The sequence below is a fragment of the Hypanus sabinus genome, unplaced genomic scaffold (assembly GCF_030144855.1).
Source record: "Hypanus sabinus isolate sHypSab1 unplaced genomic scaffold, sHypSab1.hap1 scaffold_47, whole genome shotgun sequence".
In the NCBI taxonomy this organism is placed as follows: Eukaryota; Metazoa; Chordata; class Chondrichthyes; order Myliobatiformes; family Dasyatidae; genus Hypanus; species Hypanus sabinus.
Genome location: NW_026781341.1, coordinates 1429522 through 1448571, shown reverse-complemented (window position 1 = coordinate 1448571; position 19050 = coordinate 1429522). Strand labels below are relative to the sequence as shown.

Here is a 19050-nt window from a genome sequence, read left to right as displayed (position 1 = left end):
CCAAAGATATTGCGTTCCCATCGGTGAGTATTGAGACCGATCCCAAGTGGGGAGATCCGATGTTGGCCGTGAGCACCGAACTGAGGACCAATTATCTGGGCTGGTCAAAAGTGTGTAGACTTCACTTAATCTGCATTGAATGATCCAAACCTGGAGCCCAGGCTGTCTATTTCCACAGAGTTGAAATGGGAGACCCACCGACAGGTCACGTGAGGCTGTTTACTGCAGATCTGCCCTGCCCTTCGCTTTGTGATGCGAGATGACGTGGTGTGTGCTCAGAGTTCCTGGATGGGTCAGGATGCTTCCTCTATGTTGTGTTGGGGAATCTGATGTTGGTCACTGAGTCCCGTTAACTTCCCCCAACTCGCCTCGTTTCCTGAGGCTGCTCACATTAGTCCTTGAGCTTTATGGCAGTTATGTCTTCTCCCGGACTGGGGTCGGTGAGAAAGGAGAATGTCCCAGGTTTTGGGGATCTTTGATTTCACTGCCTGCTTTACCGAGGGACTGGGAAGTCTAGGGGGGGTGAGTGGTTTCTGTGATGTGCACGTGGACAAGTGGTTAAGCTATCTGAAGGTCATGAGTTTGAGCCTCAGGCCAGGCAGTGTGTTGTATCCTTGAGCATGGCACTTAACCACACATTGCTCCTGCGCTTTTATAGCCCAGAAGGATCAAATCACCTAATCCTGTTCCTGTGTCTTATGTATTACCATGACAGAATGATGGCTCCTTCTTATCCTACATTGTTTTGTGATGTGTGAGGGACAATAAAAGATTGTTCACTGAGATTATTATATTTGGCTGCAACGTTTAAATTTCAATGAGTTTTGATCTTAGTAACATTAAGCAGAAATGTTTGGTTCTCCTTTTCATTGTTAATGCGCTCCATTATCTCTGTGATTAATGTTAGACCTGCGGTGAGAGGTTTATTGAAAGAAAAACCCCAACTGGAAGCAAACCATGGCTAAAGATGTGGGAATAGCAACAAGTGAACTGGCCCGAGGACTGAGAGCATCAACTGGAGAGAACAACACTGAATCAGCTGACTTGGAGTTCCCAGTGAGTCAGTGAGGAGGAAGTTTGGTGAGTCTCATTTATTCAAACACTGGTCCTTTATACATTACATACCTGTACAATAGAAGATGGGAAATAGTTGGAGTGAGACTGAATGTGCCCAGAAGAACCATTTATGCCTCTGTCAGGCACAGTTGCAATCACACCAGGTCTGGTAATGTGTTTCCAGCAGCCCAGCCCTTTAAAATCACTCCCATTTTGTGGAAGTCAAATCTGGATAAAGTGGTGGAAATCGGGCAGAATCTGAAGTTGCTGGAGATCTGCACTAAAAACTGAAAATGCTTCAAGTCATCCTGACAAAATGTTATTAACCTGAATTATAAAGATTGTTCCCCTCCCCACAGCTGTACCTTACATGCTGAGCAGTTTGGTAATTACAATTTCTTTTATTACATTCATTCTGGATTAGTTTCTGTTTCCTGAAATGTACCTGTTTTAACGTGGGAGTGGAAATGGCTCACTCTGTGATAGTAGAACAGTAAAGTAACCACAACTTTCCCTGCAAATTACTCTGGTACCAATTAGTTTGTTATTCCTAGAAATGTGTTCAGTACAGTTGTTGCTAACAAGGTTTACAAGAATAATCTCAGGAATGTTCGGCATTATGTGTGAGGAGCATTTGATTGTTCTGGACCTGTGCTCAATGGAGTTCATCAGGACGGTGGGGGTGGTGGGGGATGTATGGTTAAGTAAACCTACCAAATGCTGAAAAGCCTGGATACAGTGGACATGGAGAGGATGTTTCCATTAGACTGTGATCTGACAGCGCAGTCTCAGAATAAAGAAGCTTCCCTTTAAAACAGAGAGGGAAAAAAAATTGGCCAGAAGATGTCTGATCTGTGGAATTTGTTGCCACAGAGGTTGGCTGAAGCTGCCATTTGGGTATACATATGACAGAGATTAACATATTGATGATTGCTGAGTAGCTCAGGGTTACAGGAGGAAGGCAGGAATGTTGTGCTGGAATGAAAGTCAGCCATGGTTAAATGGTGGGGCAGACCAGTTGGACCAAAGCACATAATTCTGTTCCTGACTGAATGATGGCTCCTCCTTATCCCATATTGGTTTGTGATGTGTGAGTGAAAATAAAAAAATGTTTACTGAAATCATTATATCAGCCTTCAACGTTTTGTTCTTAGTAACATTAAGCAGAAATATTTGGTTCTCCTTTTTATTGTTATTGTGCTTCATTGTCTCTCTGGTTAAAGTTAGACCTGCAGTGAGAGGTTTATTGGAAGAAAAACCCCAACTAGAAGCAAACGACGGCTGAAGACGGGAACAGCAATAAGTGAACCAGCCCGAGGACTGAGAGCATAAACTGGAGAGATCAACTCTGCCTCAGGAGAATCGGAGATTCCATTGATTCAGTCAGGAGAAAGTTTGGTGAGTCTCATTTACTCAAACACTGGTCCTTTAGACATTACATACCTGTAAAAGGGAAGGTGGGTTATAGTTGGAGTGAGACTGAATGTGCCCAGAACAACCAGTTATGCCTCTGTCAGACCCAGTTGCAATCACTCCATGTCTGGTAATGAGCTTCCGGTTTCCAGCCCTTTAAAACCACTCCCATTCTGTAAGTCGAAGCTGGAGAGAGTCACTCAGAGACCGTGCGGTACAAACTCTTTATTCCACGTACCTGGGGCTTACTCAGTTAGTCGCTCAAACAGGAACAGTCAATGACTGTCCCCACCCAATCTACTAACTGACTAACAATTCCCCTTACACCGCGGATATATCCATCCAGATACCCCCACACAAGACAGGCTGGAGCCAAAGGTATTTACTACATGAGCCGCCCCTATAGATAAATTACAAAACAGTCATAAAGGCTTCCAGACACAGAACAGACTGAAGCTGTCCTATCTCTTCTCATGAGTGCACATGGAGATAAGCATCTTGAAACTCCAGCTAGCTACCCTCAAGAAGAAATATGGCTCAGCACATCGGTTGATCATCAGCAGTTTCTTTCAGAAAAACAGGCTGCTATTGTTTAACAAAGTGTTAACCATTTTACAGACTTTATCATTCCCTCCTTTTGATCATTACAATATCAACAAAGCTAACTTTTTATAGAGAAAGCAACTGATGACAGCATTGGCTTATCAGTGGGTAAAGACAGTGTACAACAGTAATTACAACAAAGATATGTACAACTATTAGGCTATAATGCAGTATCATGCCCCACATATTACCAAACAGGCCTTCACAGATCACCATTTCGATCCTTCAGTGAACCCGTGTAAATCCTGCCTTACATTCTTGATGCTGTCAATCTCCTTTGCAGTGTGCTTGGAGAGGGATGTAATGGTAGTAGATTCATCAGGGATATAGGTTCAACATTCTGTGTCAATAATAGCACAGGTTCCCCCTTTCTCAGCTAGGATAAAATCTAAAGCCATATGATTCTGTAGGACTGTTTGCCAGATTGCAATCATTTCAGTGGATATTTCTGTTACGTGGGCCTGTGTTTCTGTCAGGGCCCCTGCAATATCGTGGCCAGCTCCTCAAGTGCTGTATCCAAATTGATTATCTCTGATGAATTCCTGGCTACTCCATAGGAGAGAAAAGTAATCATCCAAAATCAATCAGTCTCAGTTGTTCCTCTCGGCTGCTGGTCACCTGCAAGTATGGCCAGGATGCATGTTTCCCAGTATTGGAAGTTCCGTTTGATGGGGGCCTGAGACACCATTCCTCAAAACACTGACAGCCACAGTCATCTCTGACTGGACCACAGGTCCTCATCTCACTTCCCCTTATGTTATTTGAGAAAACCCAGGCTGAGAGTTCCTCACTCTGGTTGAGCGGGATTACTGACATTGGAACCATAGTTTTACCATGCTGTGGAATTTCAGCACAAACCCATCAGGCAACTAGTTCTACCTGTTTTGCATAAGTATAACAGAAAGACGGAAATGTGTTAACATGGGGGCCCCCAGATGCTGGGGTGAGCCCTCTCAAAGACATAAACATGAACACCACTAACAACCAATACATTTTCCATTAGTCCAAGAGAGACCTTCTACTCAGTTCCTTCAGTAACATGTTTGGCACCTAATGATGTATCCACCGAGATTTCTCGCCCCTTCAGTTTCACAGCCGTGGGAGTGGTCGGTAACACCTGATATGGTCCTCTCCACCGAGGTCCAAGATTCCATAAATCCCAGTTCTTCATCAGGAAAAAAAATCCCAGGTTCCATCATGGGATAGTCACTCCTCTCTGCGGAATAGTTCTCTTCCTTGTAAGCCTGTCGTACCTGTGAATGTATGCTTGGAACATTTTGGTTAGTTGGCATATATATTTTCCCATGTCTTCCCCTCAGATATGAATATCCAATTTTGCTGGTAGACTTTCTGGGAGCAATGGTACACAAGGTCTTAGTCCCCAGGGTGTCTTCATGGGCCGTCCATAAATGATTTCAGCTGGTGACAACCCTGTTTTCCCCTGTGGGGTAACCTTCATGTGGAACTGGGTAACGGTAGACCCTTCAACCAAGTGAGTCCAGTCTCCACTGTTAGTTTGGCCAATTTACTCTTCAGAGTGCCATTGGCTCTCTCCACTCTGCCAGCGGCCCGTGTGTGGTTCACACAGTGGAATTGTTGCTGGATAGCTAGTTCGTTATGTATGCCTTTGTTTACTTTCATCACGAAGTTTGGGCCATTGTCAGAGCTCAGCATCTCTGGCAGGCCATACCGGGGAATTATTTCCCGTAATAATACCTTCACAACAGTCATAACAGTATTATTGGTAGTTGGAACAGCTTCAACCCATCAACTAAACACATCTATAATATCTAAGCAGTATCTATAGCAATGTACTCTATGTAATTCAATAAAATCAACTTGTAGACACAAAAAGGTCCACCTGTCAAGGGACTCGTACCCAGTCTGCAGGGTACAGGTTACCATCCATTCCCTCCTTTCCCAGGTGTGTATAATTACATATATAATCGACCAATATTGGTAAAAACTGTGTAGGAACACAAACCTGTCCCACTAGGTGATCCAAAAACCTAGGTTGGAGTCTTTCTGGCACCCCATCTGGGACCACAGTTCTCACTCCTCCTCAGAGGCGTCACCCTGAGAAGAACGAAACATGAGGTATCTGTAGAGCGGTGAGTAAGTTGTTTACAAAGGTGACATTACTAATGGGGTGGCCAGAGGAAGTCAGGAATCCCCATGTTCCCAGAGAGCCCCGTAGTCATGTACAATTCCAAATGCATAACAGAGTCTGTGAAAATGTTCCCACTTTACTCTGTTGCTGGGATACAGGCATGAGTCAGAGCAAACAGCTCAGCCTTCTGGGTGGAGACAGTTGCTTCAAAAGAGGCCAGTTCAATTACTTCACTGCCCATCACTATTGCATAGTCAGAATATATTATCCTGCTGGATCCACAAAAGAGCTTCCATCCTCATAAAACTTTGCCTCGGGATTGAGGGGATATTGCTAAATGGATGGGAGAGTCTGTCCTTCTTTCATGGTGATCCTGACAGGGGGGCAGTTGGTGCAACAGACTTCCTGGCCTGAAATTGCACAGAGATGGGGTACAGCATCTTGGGATTGGTCACTATTAAAAGGTTGTCTTACCAGATATCCCATCTTCACCTCAGACTCCTTCCCGTATTGGACTAGACCCACGGCCAAGTCTTGCCAGTCTCCTTCGGTGCTGGAGGCTTGCTTCGTTAGGGTGTAGGCCAGGAACCCTGGGCTCTTTGGCTTGAACTCAGAGCAAATCCTAATGGTGGTATGGGGAACTACCAGTTCTGTCTGTCGCCAAAGGAAATCCGGAAATTCGGCCAGTAATGCAATACCGTCTCTTCCTGTAACCTCTAATCACCGTGACCAGGAACTTATGTCCCTCGAGGGGTGCATAATATTGGCTTTCCTCAGTGACGCACCCCGTAGGGTCAAAGCACAGAGTCACATGAGGGTTGGCTGCTGGCAGAAGGAGTGGGGTCCAAATTAAGTGCCCTCCACTTGGGGGTCGGAAACTGGGGAAGCTATCGGTTGTTCTCCTGACAAGGGTGACAGCATTGTCTGTGCAAAGAATCTCGACTTCCAACGGACAGAGCAAGTCTCTCCCTGCTAGATTACACCCCCCGTCTGGTGGTGACTGTAAATGAAACCTCACACTGGCTCCCCTGGAATTCCAGCTGCAGTGGCTGGGTACGTGAATAGGTACGTTCCGTGCCTTCGAACCCAGACAGAGTGATTGTAGCATCTGATAGCTGGAATCCCTTTTCCGATACTATTTCCTGATCGAGAGTGGTTGTGGTTGCCCTCATATCAATTATAAACGGAACTGGAGTTCCAGCAACTTGCAATATTAAATTGGGCTCTTCCTGAGGGTTGGCACTTGTGGTTGGAAGCATCTTCTTGTCAGTTTCTAAACGGGTTGTTGTCCCCACCTGTCCCTTGGTAGGTTTTTGCTCCCATTTCTGTTCCTCAGATATAGCCCGTTCGCATCCTTCTTCCCGCTGAGCATATTCACCTTTAATATTAGTTCCCTTCGGGGTTGATTGTGATTCGAAATTTGGGTCCTAATGATATGTCAAAGCTCGTCGCATTAGATTTTGGTCATTGTCAGGCCTATCCATATTATTTGTTTTAATCATGTTGGCTAACTTAGTTGGTAAGCATTGGAGCAGTAGGGCATTGAACAGGGGGGACAGATTCCCATCATTAAAGTCTTGGTCTCCTGCGAAGTGATTGTAGCAGGCCACAAATCACTCTCAATAGTCTGGTCCCGATTCCCAGGCTTAGGTTTGCATTCAGGTACTTTAGTGATGTTCACAGGTTGCTGGAGAGCCCTTTACAAAGCTTGAATGATCTGGTCCAGCTTTTCATTCTCATTATGTTTTCCAGCCTGTAACTCCTAATAGGTTTGGTATCTCAATTCTGCTTTCCATTTTCGCCCCTCATCACCTGAGCAAATCATGCAGGAGAGACTGAATAAATCTTACGGAGTCGCATTAAACATTTGTATAGTACTGTGGAGACACTGAGCAAACTGCGCTGTTTTTTCTTTTCTATCTGGGGCCTGATTCATGATCATTATCATTTCTTGAGGCTTCCAGGGAGCATACACAGGAATCGCTGAGGGCTGTCCCTCCTCCTAATCCTAGGGGGAACATTTGCTAATGCTGTTCAGGAGGGTTTAAGCTAATGTGGCAGGGGGATAGGAACAAGTGCAGAGAGACAGAGGGGTGCAAAATGAGAGCAGAAGCAAAAAGTAGTAAGGTGAAAAGTAAAAGTGGCAGGCAGTCAATTCCAGGGCAAAAATCAAAAAGGGCCATTTTTCAACATAATTGTACAAGGGCTAAAAGTGTTGTAAAAACAAGCCTGAAGGCTTTGTGTGTCAATGCAAGGAGTATTCGTAACAAGGTGGATGAATTGAATGTGTAGATAGTTATTAATGAATATGATATAGTTGGAATCACAGAGACATGGCTCCAGGGTGACCAAGGATAGGAGCTCAACATCCAGGGATATTCAATATTCAGGAGGGATAGACAGGAACGAAAAGGAGGTGGGGTAGCGTTGCTGATTAGGGAAGAGATTAACGCAATAGAGAGGAAAGACATTAGCCTGGAGGATGTGCAGTCGATATGGGGAGAGCTGTGTAACACTAAGGGGCATAAAACGCTGGTGGGAGTTGTGAACAGGCCACCTAACAGTAGTAGTGAAGTTGGGGATGGCATTAAACCGGAAATTAGAAATGCGTGCAAAAAAGGAACAGCAGTTATAATGGGTGACTTCAATCTACATATAGATTGGGTGAACCAAATTGGTAAGGGTGCTGAGGAAGAGGATTTCTTAGAATGTGTGCGGGATGGTTTTCTGAACCAACATGTCGAGGAACCAACTATAGAGCAGGCCATTCTAGACTGGGTATTGAGCAATGAGAAAGGGTTAATTAGCAATCTTGTCATGCGAGGCCCCTTGGTAAGAGTGACCATAATATGGTGGAATTCTTCATTAAGATGGAGAGTGACATAGTTAATTCAGAACCAAATGTTCTGAACTTAAAGAAGGGCAACTTTGAAGATATGAGACGTAAATTAGCTAAGACAGACTGGCAAATGATATTTAAAGGGTTGATGGTGGATAGAAACATAGAAAATAGGCCATTCGGACCATCGATCCTGCACCGCCATTCAGTATGATCATGACTGATCATCCAACTGAGAACCTTGTACCTGCTTTCTCTCCATACCCCCGATCCCTTTAGCCACAAGGGCCATATCTAACTCCCTCTTAAATATAGCCAATGAAATGGCCTCAACTGTTTCCTGTGATAGAGAATTCCACAGATTCTCCACTCTCTATGTGAAGAGGTTTTTCCTCATCTCGGTCCTAAAAGACTTCCACTTTATCCTTAAAATGTGACCCCTCTTTCTGGACTCCCCCCAACATCGGAAACAATCTTCCTGCATCTAGCCTGTCCAATCCCTTTAGAATTTTAGACGTTTCAATAAGATCCCCCCTCAAGCTTCTAAATTCCAGTCATTCTTCATATGAAATTCCTGCCATCCCAGGAATCAATCTGGTGAACCATCTTTGTACTCCCTCTATGGCAAGAATGTCTTTCCTCAGATTAGGGGACCAAAACTGCACACAATACTCTACGTGCGGTCTCACCAAGGCCTTGTACAACTGCAGTAGAACCTCCCTGCTACTGTACTCAAATCCTTTTGTGATGAATGCCAGCATACCTTTCGCCTTTTTCACAGCCTGCTGTACCTGCATGCCTCCCTTCAATGACTGGTGTACAATGACACCCAGATCTCGTTGCACCTCCCCTTTTCCTAATCGGCCACCGTTCAGATAATAATCTGTTTTCCTGTTCTTGCAACCAAAATGGATAACCTCATATTTATCCACATTAAATAGCATCTGCCATGAATTTGCCCACTGACCTAACCTATACAAGTCACCCTACATCCTCTTAGCATCCTCCTCAAAGCTAACATCGCCGCCCAGCTTCGTGTCGTCCGCAAACTTGGAGATGCTGCATTTAATTCCCTCATCTAAATCATTAATATATATTGTAAACAACTGGAGTCCCAACACTGAGCCTTGCAGTACCCCACTAGTCGCTGCCTACCATTCTGAAAAGGTCCCGTTTACTCACACTCTTTGCTTCTTGTCTGCCAAACAATTCTCTATCAGCATCAATACCATACCCCCAATACCGTTTGCTTTAAGTTTACGCACTAATCTCCTGTGTGGGACCTTGTCAAAAGCCTTTTGGAAATCTAAATATACCACATCTACTGGCTCTCCCCTATCCACTCTGCTAGTTACATCTTCAAAAAATTCTATAAGATTCAGCAGACCTGACTTTCCTTTCACAAATCCATGCTGACTTTGTCTGATGATTTCACCTCTTTCCAAATGTGCTGTTATCACATCTTTGATAACTGACTCCAGCATTTTCCCCACCACCGACATCAGACTAACCGGTCTGTAATTCCCCGGTTTTTATCTCCCTCCTGTTTTAAAAAGTGGTGTTACATTAGCCACCCTCCAATCCTCAGGAACTAATCCAGAATCTAAGGAGTTTTGAAAAATTATCAGTAATGCTTCCACTATTTCTTGGTCTACTCTGGGGTGCAGACCATCTGGCCCTGGGAATTTATCTGCCTTTAATCCTTTCAATTTACCTAACACCACTTCCCTACTAACATGTATTTCCCTCAGTTCCTCCATCTCACTAGAACCTCGGTCCCTTACTATTTCCAGAGGATTATTTATGTCCTCCTTAGTGAAGACAGAACCAAAGTAGTTATTCAATTGGTCTGCCATGTCTTTGTTCCCTATGATCAATTCATCTGTTTCTGACTGGAAAGGCCATAACATTTGTCTTGAGCAATCTTTCTTTTTTCACATATCTGTAAAAGCTTTTAGAGTCAGTTTTTATGTTCCCTGCCAGCTTTCTCTCATAATCCTTTTTCCCTTTCCTAATTAAGCCCTTTGTCCTCCGCTACTGGTTTCTGAATTTCTCCCGGTCCTCAGGTGTGCCGCTTTTTTTTTGCTAATTTATATGTTTCTTCTTTGGACTTGATACTATCCCTAATTTCCCTTGTCAGCCACAGGTGCACTACCTTCCCTGGTTTATTCTTTTGCCAAACTGGGATGAACAATTATTGTGGTTCATCCATGCGATGTTTAAATGCTTGCCAATGTATATCCACTGTCAACCCTTTAAGTATCATTTGCCAGTCTGTCTTAGCTAATTCACGTCTCATACCTTCAAAGTTACCCTTCTTTAAGTTTAGAACCATTGTTTCTGAATTAAATATGTCACTCTTCATCTTAATGAAGAATTCCACCATATTATGGTCACTCTTACCCAAGGGGCCTCGCACGACAAGATTGCTAATGAACCCTTCCTCATTGCTCAATACCCAATGTCGAATGGCCTGCTCTCTAGTTGGTTCCTGTGCAATGGGAAGCAATTAAAGATTGCATGGATGAACTACAACAAGTATTCATCCCAGTTTGGCAAAAGAATAAACCAGGGAAGGTAGTGCACCCGTGGCTGACAGGGGAAATTAGGGATAGTATCAAGTACAAAGAAGAAACATACAAATTAGCCAGAAAAAGTGGCACACCTGAGGACTGGGAGAAATTCAGAGTAGCAGAGGAGGACAATGGGATTAATTAGGAAAGGGAAAAAAAGATTATGAGAAAAAGCTGGCAGGGAACATAAAAACTGACTGTAAATGATTTATAGATAAGTGAAAAGAAAATGATTGGTTAAGACAAATGTAAGTCCCTTACTGTTCAAAACAGGTGAATTGATCATAGGGAACAAGGACATGGCAGACCAATTGAATAACTACTTTAATTCTGTCTTCACTAAGGTGGACATAAATAATCTTCCGGAAATAGTAGAGGACCAAGGGTCTAGTGAGATGGAGGAACTGAGGGAAATACATGTTAGTAGGGAAGTGTTAGATAAATTGAAGGGATTAAGGGCAGATAAATTCCCAGGGCAAGATGGTCTGCATCCCAGAGTGCTTCAGAAAGTAGCCCAAGAAATAGTGGATGCATTAGTGATAATTTTTCCAAACTCCTTAGATTCTGGATTAGTTCCTGAGGATTGGAGGGTGGGTAATGAGACCTCACTTTTTTAAAAAATGAGGGAGAGAGAAACCGGGGAATTATAGACCAGTTAGCCTGACATTGGAGGTGGGGAAAATGTTAGAGTTGGTTCTGAAATATGTGATAACAGCACATTTGGAAAGAGGTGAAATAATAGGACAACATCAGCATGGATTTGTGAAAGGAAAATCATGTCTGGCGAATCTTAAAGAATTTTTTGAGGCTGTAACTAGTAGAATGGATAGGGGAGAACAAGTGGATGTGGTATATTTGGATTGTCGAAAGGCTTTTGACAAGGTCCCACACAGGAGATTAGTGTGCAATCTTGAAGCACACGGTATTGGGGGAATGGTATTGATGTGGATAGAGTATTGGTTGGCATACAGGAAGCAAAGAGTGGGAGTAAATGGGACCTTTTCAGATTGGCACGCAGTCACCAGTGGGGTACTGCAAGGCTCTGTGCTGGGACCCACGTTGTTTACAATAATGATTTACACGATGGAATTAAATGCAGTGTCTTCAAGTTTGCGGATAACACGAAGCTGGGCGGCAGTGTTAGCTGTGAGGAGGATGCTAAGAGGATGCAGCGAGACTTGGCTAGGTTAGGTGAGTAGGCAAATTCATGGCAGATGCAATTTAATGTGGATAAATGTAAGGTTATTCACTTTGGTTGCAAGAACAGGAAAACAGATTATTATCTGAATGGCCAATTAGGAAAAGGGGAGGTGCAACGAGACCTGGGTGTCATTGTACACCAGTCATTGAAAGTGGGCATGCAGGTACAGCAGGCGGTGAAAAAGGCGAATGGTTTGTGGCATTCGTAGCAAGAGGATTTGAGTACCGGAGCAGGGAGGTTCTACTGCTGTTGTACAAGGCCAATCTGAGGAAACACATTCTTGCCATAGAGGGAGTACAAAGAAGTTCTACCAGATTGATTCCTGGGATGGCAGGACTTTCATATGAAGAAAGACTGGATCGACTAGGCTTATACTCGCTGGAATTTAAAAGATTGTTGGAGGATCTTATTGAAACATATATAATTCTAAAGGGATTGGACAGGCCAGATACAAGAACATTGTTTCCGATGTTCAGTCCAGAATGGGGCTGTCACAGTTTAAGGATAAAGAGGAAGCCTTTTAGGACCAAGATGAGGAAAAACTTCTTCACACACAAGGTGGTGAATCTGTGGAATTCTCTGCCACAGGAAACAGTTGAGGCCAGATCATTGGCTATATTTAAGAGGAAGTTAGATATGGCCCTTGTGGCTAAAGGGATCAGGGGTATGGAGAGAAAGCAGGTACAGGGTTCTGAGTTGGATGATCAGGCATGATCATTCTGAATGACAGTGCAGGCTTGAAGGGACTAATGGCCTACTCCTGCACCTATGTTCTATGTTTCTATGTGTGGAAAATTAAAATCTCCCACAATCACAACCTTGTGCTTACTACAAATATCTGCTATCTCCTTACAAATTTGCTCCTCCAATTCTCGCTCCCAATTAGGTGGTTTATAATACGCCCCTATAAGTGTTACTATACTTTCCCCATTCTTCAATTCCACCCAAATAGGCTCCCTAAATGAGCCCTGTAATCTATCCTGTCAAAGCACCGCTGCAATATTTTCTCAGACAAGCATTGCAATACCTTCCCCCTTGCCCTTCTGAAACAACAAAATCCAGGAATATTTAGTTGCCAATCACACCCCTCCTGCAACCATGTTTCACTAATAGATACAACATCATATTTCCAGTTATCAATCCATACTCTAAGCTCATCCACCTTTCTTACAATGCTCCTAGCATTAAAATAGATGCATTCAAGGAACTTTCCACCTCTTCCTCTCTGTTTATCCCTAACGGTGCAAACAACTTTATTATCTCTTTTTTTACCTTTCCCCTACATCTTCGATCTGAGCGCTTCTACATCAGGGAGGATGTTCAAGTCATCTCTGTGTTAAAAGTTTAGCCATCATGGTGACTGAAGGCAGTTGCAGGTTCATGACGGACGGTTACTGTCAGATTCTGCAGTTCTTGTGGCTGCTCGTCGCACCCAGGACTGAACCCTGGTCAGTGAGCCTTGGAGGAGTCTGTTCTGCTGATGTTAGTCTTAATCTAGATTGGTGTTTAATATTGTGGATCTGTGAAAGATAAATCAGTTCTGTATCAAATCCCGTGTCTCAGATACTTACTGTCTCTACCACACTCACAATGTACACTAGAAAGGCCACTTAGCCCATCTGGTTCCTGCCCATGTTTCTGTACCATATCAGTATATCAAAATCCCTCTCTGCCGTTCCCCTCTCACTCTCCCTGAGATGACATGTTGCAACTAGTCACCACTCTGTGGGATAGGAGATTTCCCGTGAATTTCATGGAAACATATAAATGCACAACTCATTACAAATGCTTTGTCCCACATTGCTGTTCTGACCATGTATCTTACTCTAGAAACTGCTTAGAATTACCCTGCCACATAGTCACCTATTTTCCTAAGCACCATGTACCTATCTGAGAGTCTCTTAAAAGACCCTATTGTATCCGCCTCTACCACCGTCGCTGGCGGTGCATTCCACACACACACCACTCTTTGCTTAAAAAACTTAGCTCTGACATCTCATCTGTACCTACTTCCAAGCAGCTGAAACCTATTCCCCCTCATGTTAGCTGTTTCAGCCCTGGGGAAAAAGCCTCTGGCTATCCATACGGCCAATGTCTCTCATCATCTTATACACCTGTATGATTTTGTCCAGGGTGAATAAGATGATGAGCACATTGTGGTTTTGACATTCTCTCTCTCTCTCTCTCTCTCTCTCTCTCTCTCTCTCTCTCTCTCTCTCTCTCCTTGTGTCTGACGTCACAGTCCTGCCTCACTCAGGCACTTAAAGCGACACTCACAGTAAGCGAACCTGCGGTCTAGTAACATAATGTGCATCTAAAGTCTGACAGCAGAGTAGTGAGTAAATCTTCGATGGTGTAGAGTCAAAAACCAAAAAGTTGCTCCAGAGAGAGATTGGGTCTAGAGTTCACGAGGAGGAGGAGGAATCAGATCAGCAGGATGTGACTACAAAAGAAAGGTCAGAAACATTTAGAAACTGGTTGACTGAAAAAATGGTGGTTAATTTCGGGCAGCAAATGTGGAGAGGAATAAAAAGACAATGTTTAGGCCGAGCCCCTTCAGCATGCCTAGACTGTGTACTCCGCTGCTTAGTTGTTCTCTGAAATGCAGAGTTCCTCCAGGGTTTTGTGTGTGTGCATCTCTGTATTTCCAGCAACTGCAGAATCTCCTGTGTTTTATAACAGCATTGTACTTTGGCACTAGATACACGTTGATATTGAGTATATTGTTTATGGGAGCCACTTTCTGCGTTAGAACAGCTGCAGATTTTTTCTACACACACTATAAAAAAAATGAGGTATGGACATTGAACCGGTGCTTGCAGAAATGGTTAATGGCACAATGATGTCTCAGAGGGCCATGCGTTAAGAATTTTGCCGGCGTTAAAGAGCTGATGAAATACGCAGGCGTCAGGCTGAGGCCGTCCCTGAGTATCACGTATGCGCGCAGTACACAGAAGGCCTTGAAAATGTCGGGTACAGATAAGAGCGATTCTCTGTGTTTTTATCTTAAACACTGACTTCAGGACAATTCCTGTGAAATCCAGACACCGTTGCCATCAATCCCGGGACAGTCCTGCTCTCGTCCCTGTCTCTCAGCCACATGATCCATACACGGGCCCCGGGGAGCTTCCGGCTGCTGAGTGAATGGGAACCGATGGATCTCTCAGATAGAGCTGAGCTCCAGCTATAATAAAGGCAAGGATTAGCAACTCAGAGAAAGGGAACAAAATCCTTTACATCACCAGTTGAGAAAATCACCTTTGTTCTATCTCCAATCACTAACAAGTTAAAATCTGCAGATGCTGGAAATCCAAGCAACGCTCACAAAATGCTGGAGGAATTCAGCATTAGTACTCTTTTCCATAGATGCTGCTTGGCCTGCTGAGTTCCTCCAGTATTTTGTGTCTGTTGCTTGTTCTACCTCCTCTTGTTCTGGACTTTTCCACCCGTGAGAACATGTTTTGTCCCATTCTCTCTGGGTATGTAATGATATCAAAAACCTTTGTCATGGGCAGCAAGTAGCTTTCACATCCCAAATGTGCCAGATTCCAATGAGACAGACTCCTGCACTTCCCTTCGTATTCATTGGCATTGCCATCACTGAGTTCACCACTGTCAGTCGTTGGGGGAGGCTTCAGGGGAATACAGAAACTGGTGATACTTGTGTGTATTCTGGTGTTGCCAAAGTTGCTGGAGAATTTGCAAGTGGGAAGAAGTGGAGTGATATTTTGGAAATCTGACTTTTTAAAGTGTAACTTAGCAAGCAAACCACATATGGACAATATGCAAAAAATTTTGATGAGAAAATCCTACATTACCCATTACAGGCCAGCTACATAGGTTGTGTGTGTGTGCAGATGAACTGGATCGAACCCAGAGGAGATCAATGTTCCTATTGACAGTGATTTGCCAGCTGTTAAAATGAATACCTCTCTATAAAAATTCACTGTGCACATGTTGTCAATGGGTAAAAAAAAATAACACATTGCACGATTTATGTACACTCTGGTTATTACAAGTTAGAGGGGGTATTGGAGGAAAGATGGGGAGACTTGTAGTGTCCCTGATGCCCTCCCTTACAAGATGCACATCCAGATGCAGTTTGTAACCCTGCACTTGAAGGAGTTGCAACTTGAAATGCATATGGGAATTGATGATCATTCCAGATACCAGCACTCTGCCCAGTCAGGAGATGATTTATCTTCCAACTTGAGTTTAACCTCACTGTAACAGTGTGATACGAAATCAAACCTTGGCAACTCAAGTAATCTCATCTGAAATGTTGTCCTAAACCCATTGATGGATTTTGTAAATCTTTTACAGGATAAAAAACGAGAAGGAATTTGTCTCCAGGAATCTCAAACACGACACGCCAGTTTTGCTGTCTCTGTCTAGATATTTAAGAAGTGGAGCAAGGTATTCAATCAACCATCCTTCCTGCTCAGACTGTGGGGAGGGATTCACTTGGTCATTTGAACATCTAGCAAGCCCGTCATCTTACAGAGGAGAAAGGCCTTTCACCTGCTCAGACAGTGGGAATGGATTCACTTGGTTATCACAATTGAAGGTATATCAGCAAGTTCACAATGGGCAAGGCCATTCACCTGTTCTGTGTGTGAGAAAGGATTCTGTCGGGCAACCCACCTGTGGACACACCAGTCAGATCACACTGTGCAGAGACTGGTCATCTGCTGAATTTCGGTGAAGGGATTCTCTCGGTCATCTGACCTAATGGCACACCAGCGTGTTCACACGAGGGGGCGGCCATTCACCTGCACAGTCTGTGGGAAGGGATTCACTGCATCATCCAACCTACAGAGACATCAGCGAGTTCACACTGGGGAGAAGCCATTCACCTGCTCAGTCTGTGGGAAGGGATTCACTCAGTCATCCCACCTACAGAATCATCAGCGAGTTCACGCTGGGGAAAAGCCATTCACCTGCTTAGACTGTGGGATAGGATTCACTCAGTCATCACAACTACTGGCACACCAGTCAGTTCACAGTGGGGACTTGCCATTATAATGAATCCCTGGGTTTCCTTTGCTGTGGACTCTCATTTTAAGAGAGAGACATTAAGAAGATGAATCAGTCTGACTTGCAGCCTGTTTACATCGCTCGCGCTTGTTTAGCTTTAACCGAGGACACAGACACTCAGAGTCAAATGGAGACGAAGGAGGAAAAATGGAAGGATTGAAACCAGGGAACTAGTGACCAAGGGTCACTGTTTAAAAGTTTCCTATGCCCACAAGGGTGGGTTAATTATCGATTCATGTACATCGAATGTGTGGAAGTCACATTGTTTGATCCATAGGAGTGGATCTGATTTGGGATATCCTGTGGAGACCACTTATGTGTTAACACTTGAATGGCTGTGGTGTGGTAGTTCACTTGAAAACATACCCCTGGTTACAAGTCACTTTCGGTGATAATCAGTATGTGGATTTGGAATGATGACGGATAAATTCTACAATGACTGTTCTTTCGTTTTGCCACCATGGAACCTGAGGAATGTACATATTTACATATCTACATATATCTACATATTACCTACATAATATCGACATTTTTGCCTTCTCTTGCCATTTACCCTGGATTACAAATCTCTCTCTCTCTTATCGCCTATTCTGTAGTTGAACTGAACTTTCATACTTTACCATCTCAAGACTCCGAGCCTTGTTTCCCCCGAGCTCAATAGTTTGGGAGTTATATTTACACACATTTATAAACGTAACACTATTAACTTCTGTTTATCTTGTTTAAGTTGCAATATTACAAGTAGATTCTAATAAAGACAGATTTAACATCAAAACCAGACTCCAGGTGTAGTCTATTGCTGCTGGCTTGGTTCTAAAGCATTATGGTTCATAACAAATTTGGGGCCTGCGTCTGGGATATGAACAAATTTGGTGGCTATTGATCGATGAATTATCAGTTTGATTGGGGAAATCCCTTTTGATTTTTTTGTGTGTGAAAATCAGCAGCAATGGACATTTATAAATTTCTGGAAGCGCCAACCCCTGAGGCATTACGAAAAGCCAAAAAAAATGAATTGCTGACTGCTGCTAATGGGCTGAATCTTAAACAGGTAAGGGGGTGTGAAGGACCAAGGCAACCATAAAATTGGGAGAGGAGGTAAAGGTAAAACAATAGGGGTTTTATTATAAAATATAGGCATCCACCCCCTTTTTCAGAGACTGGGATCCCTGTTTCTACCAGTAATGATGTTGGGCATTTCAATGTGTTCACTTCTGTCCTCGATTCCCTAAATGAAAGGGTTATCACTTTTGATCTTTCTTCATATGATGACCCAACCATTTCAGGGATGAGTCTGTTGAAACTTCATTGCACACTCTATAACAAATACTCTCTAACCACTTGGTTAATCATCTGTGCAAAAAATGTTCATCTTCAGCAGCCCCATGTTGCCCCAAACACTCACCTCCTACCCCCGTCATTGGCCCACTTGCAGGTCAACCGTCTGCTGGTTTCCCCCCCCCCCCCCAATGTGAATCCCTATGTTCGCCACCACTGTGGTGTCAGATATTTCCACAGATTTCCACCGGGACAAACATATTGCCCGCCCCCTCTCACACTATCTTTTTCCATTCAATAAAATCCCTCCTCTCCCTCCCCAGGGAACTGGCATCATACCGATGGGCCGAGTGGTCTCCTCCTACCTCTCGGCGACACATCAGACTCCGGCCGCAGCAGACGCTTCACAAACACCCCAACTTCCCTTGGAGGGAAATGGAAATAAATCAAAAAACGGACATTTACTCTGCTGTGATGTGGAGTTTGAGGCCGGAGGGGAGGCTAACTCAGCGGGGGTAACACCCTCTGGACTTGTCCACCTCTGCGACTGGTGGTAACAAGTGATTGACATCGCTTTGCACCAGAGGGAATAGCGCAGCCCCCGAATCCTCTGTTGACAGCTGTGGGGGAGGGCTGGTCACGTGACTATTAGCCCAGCTATTAAACTGATAAAGCCCGAGCTCAGCAGCGCATGGATGACGTAAGACACTGTGCACGTAAGGGCAGATCCCGGTGTGTGAAGCCCATACGTGACGTCAGCCACGAGGGGGGTCTGTGTGACATCACCTGTGGGGAAGCGCTCATATTAAAATGCACCTCAATGTGCGTTTCTTATGATTTCAGAGGGACAAGAACATTAATCACGGGTTTCATTACTGAATCCAGTGTTGTGAGATGTTAAAGTTCCCTGTTATGTGTCCGGCTAGGCCATGTTGTTTGG

General features: G+C 44.0%; 1 protein-coding gene across 4 annotated transcripts in view; it reads left to right on the top strand.

Annotated features, from left to right (window-relative positions):
• LOC132389087 (zinc finger protein 239-like) overlaps window positions 1-17689 on the top strand; it is a 274720-nt gene extending 257031 nt beyond the window's left edge. For 2 of the 4 annotated variants that reach the window (XM_059961514.1, XM_059961515.1), the window contains exons 2-4: window positions 908-1080; window positions 2280-2454; window positions 16119-17689. In XM_059961514.1, the coding sequence (XP_059817497.1) occupies window positions 16527-16820 (294 nt within the window). In that variant the 5' untranslated portion in view covers window positions 908-1080; window positions 2280-2454; window positions 16119-16526 and the 3' untranslated portion in view covers window positions 16821-17689. The remainder of the gene's footprint in view (window positions 1-907; window positions 1081-2279; window positions 2455-16118) is intronic. The other 2 variants (XM_059961517.1, XM_059961516.1) reach the window with 2 other exon arrangements.
• The last annotated feature ends 1361 nt before the right edge of the window (window positions 17690-19050 follow it).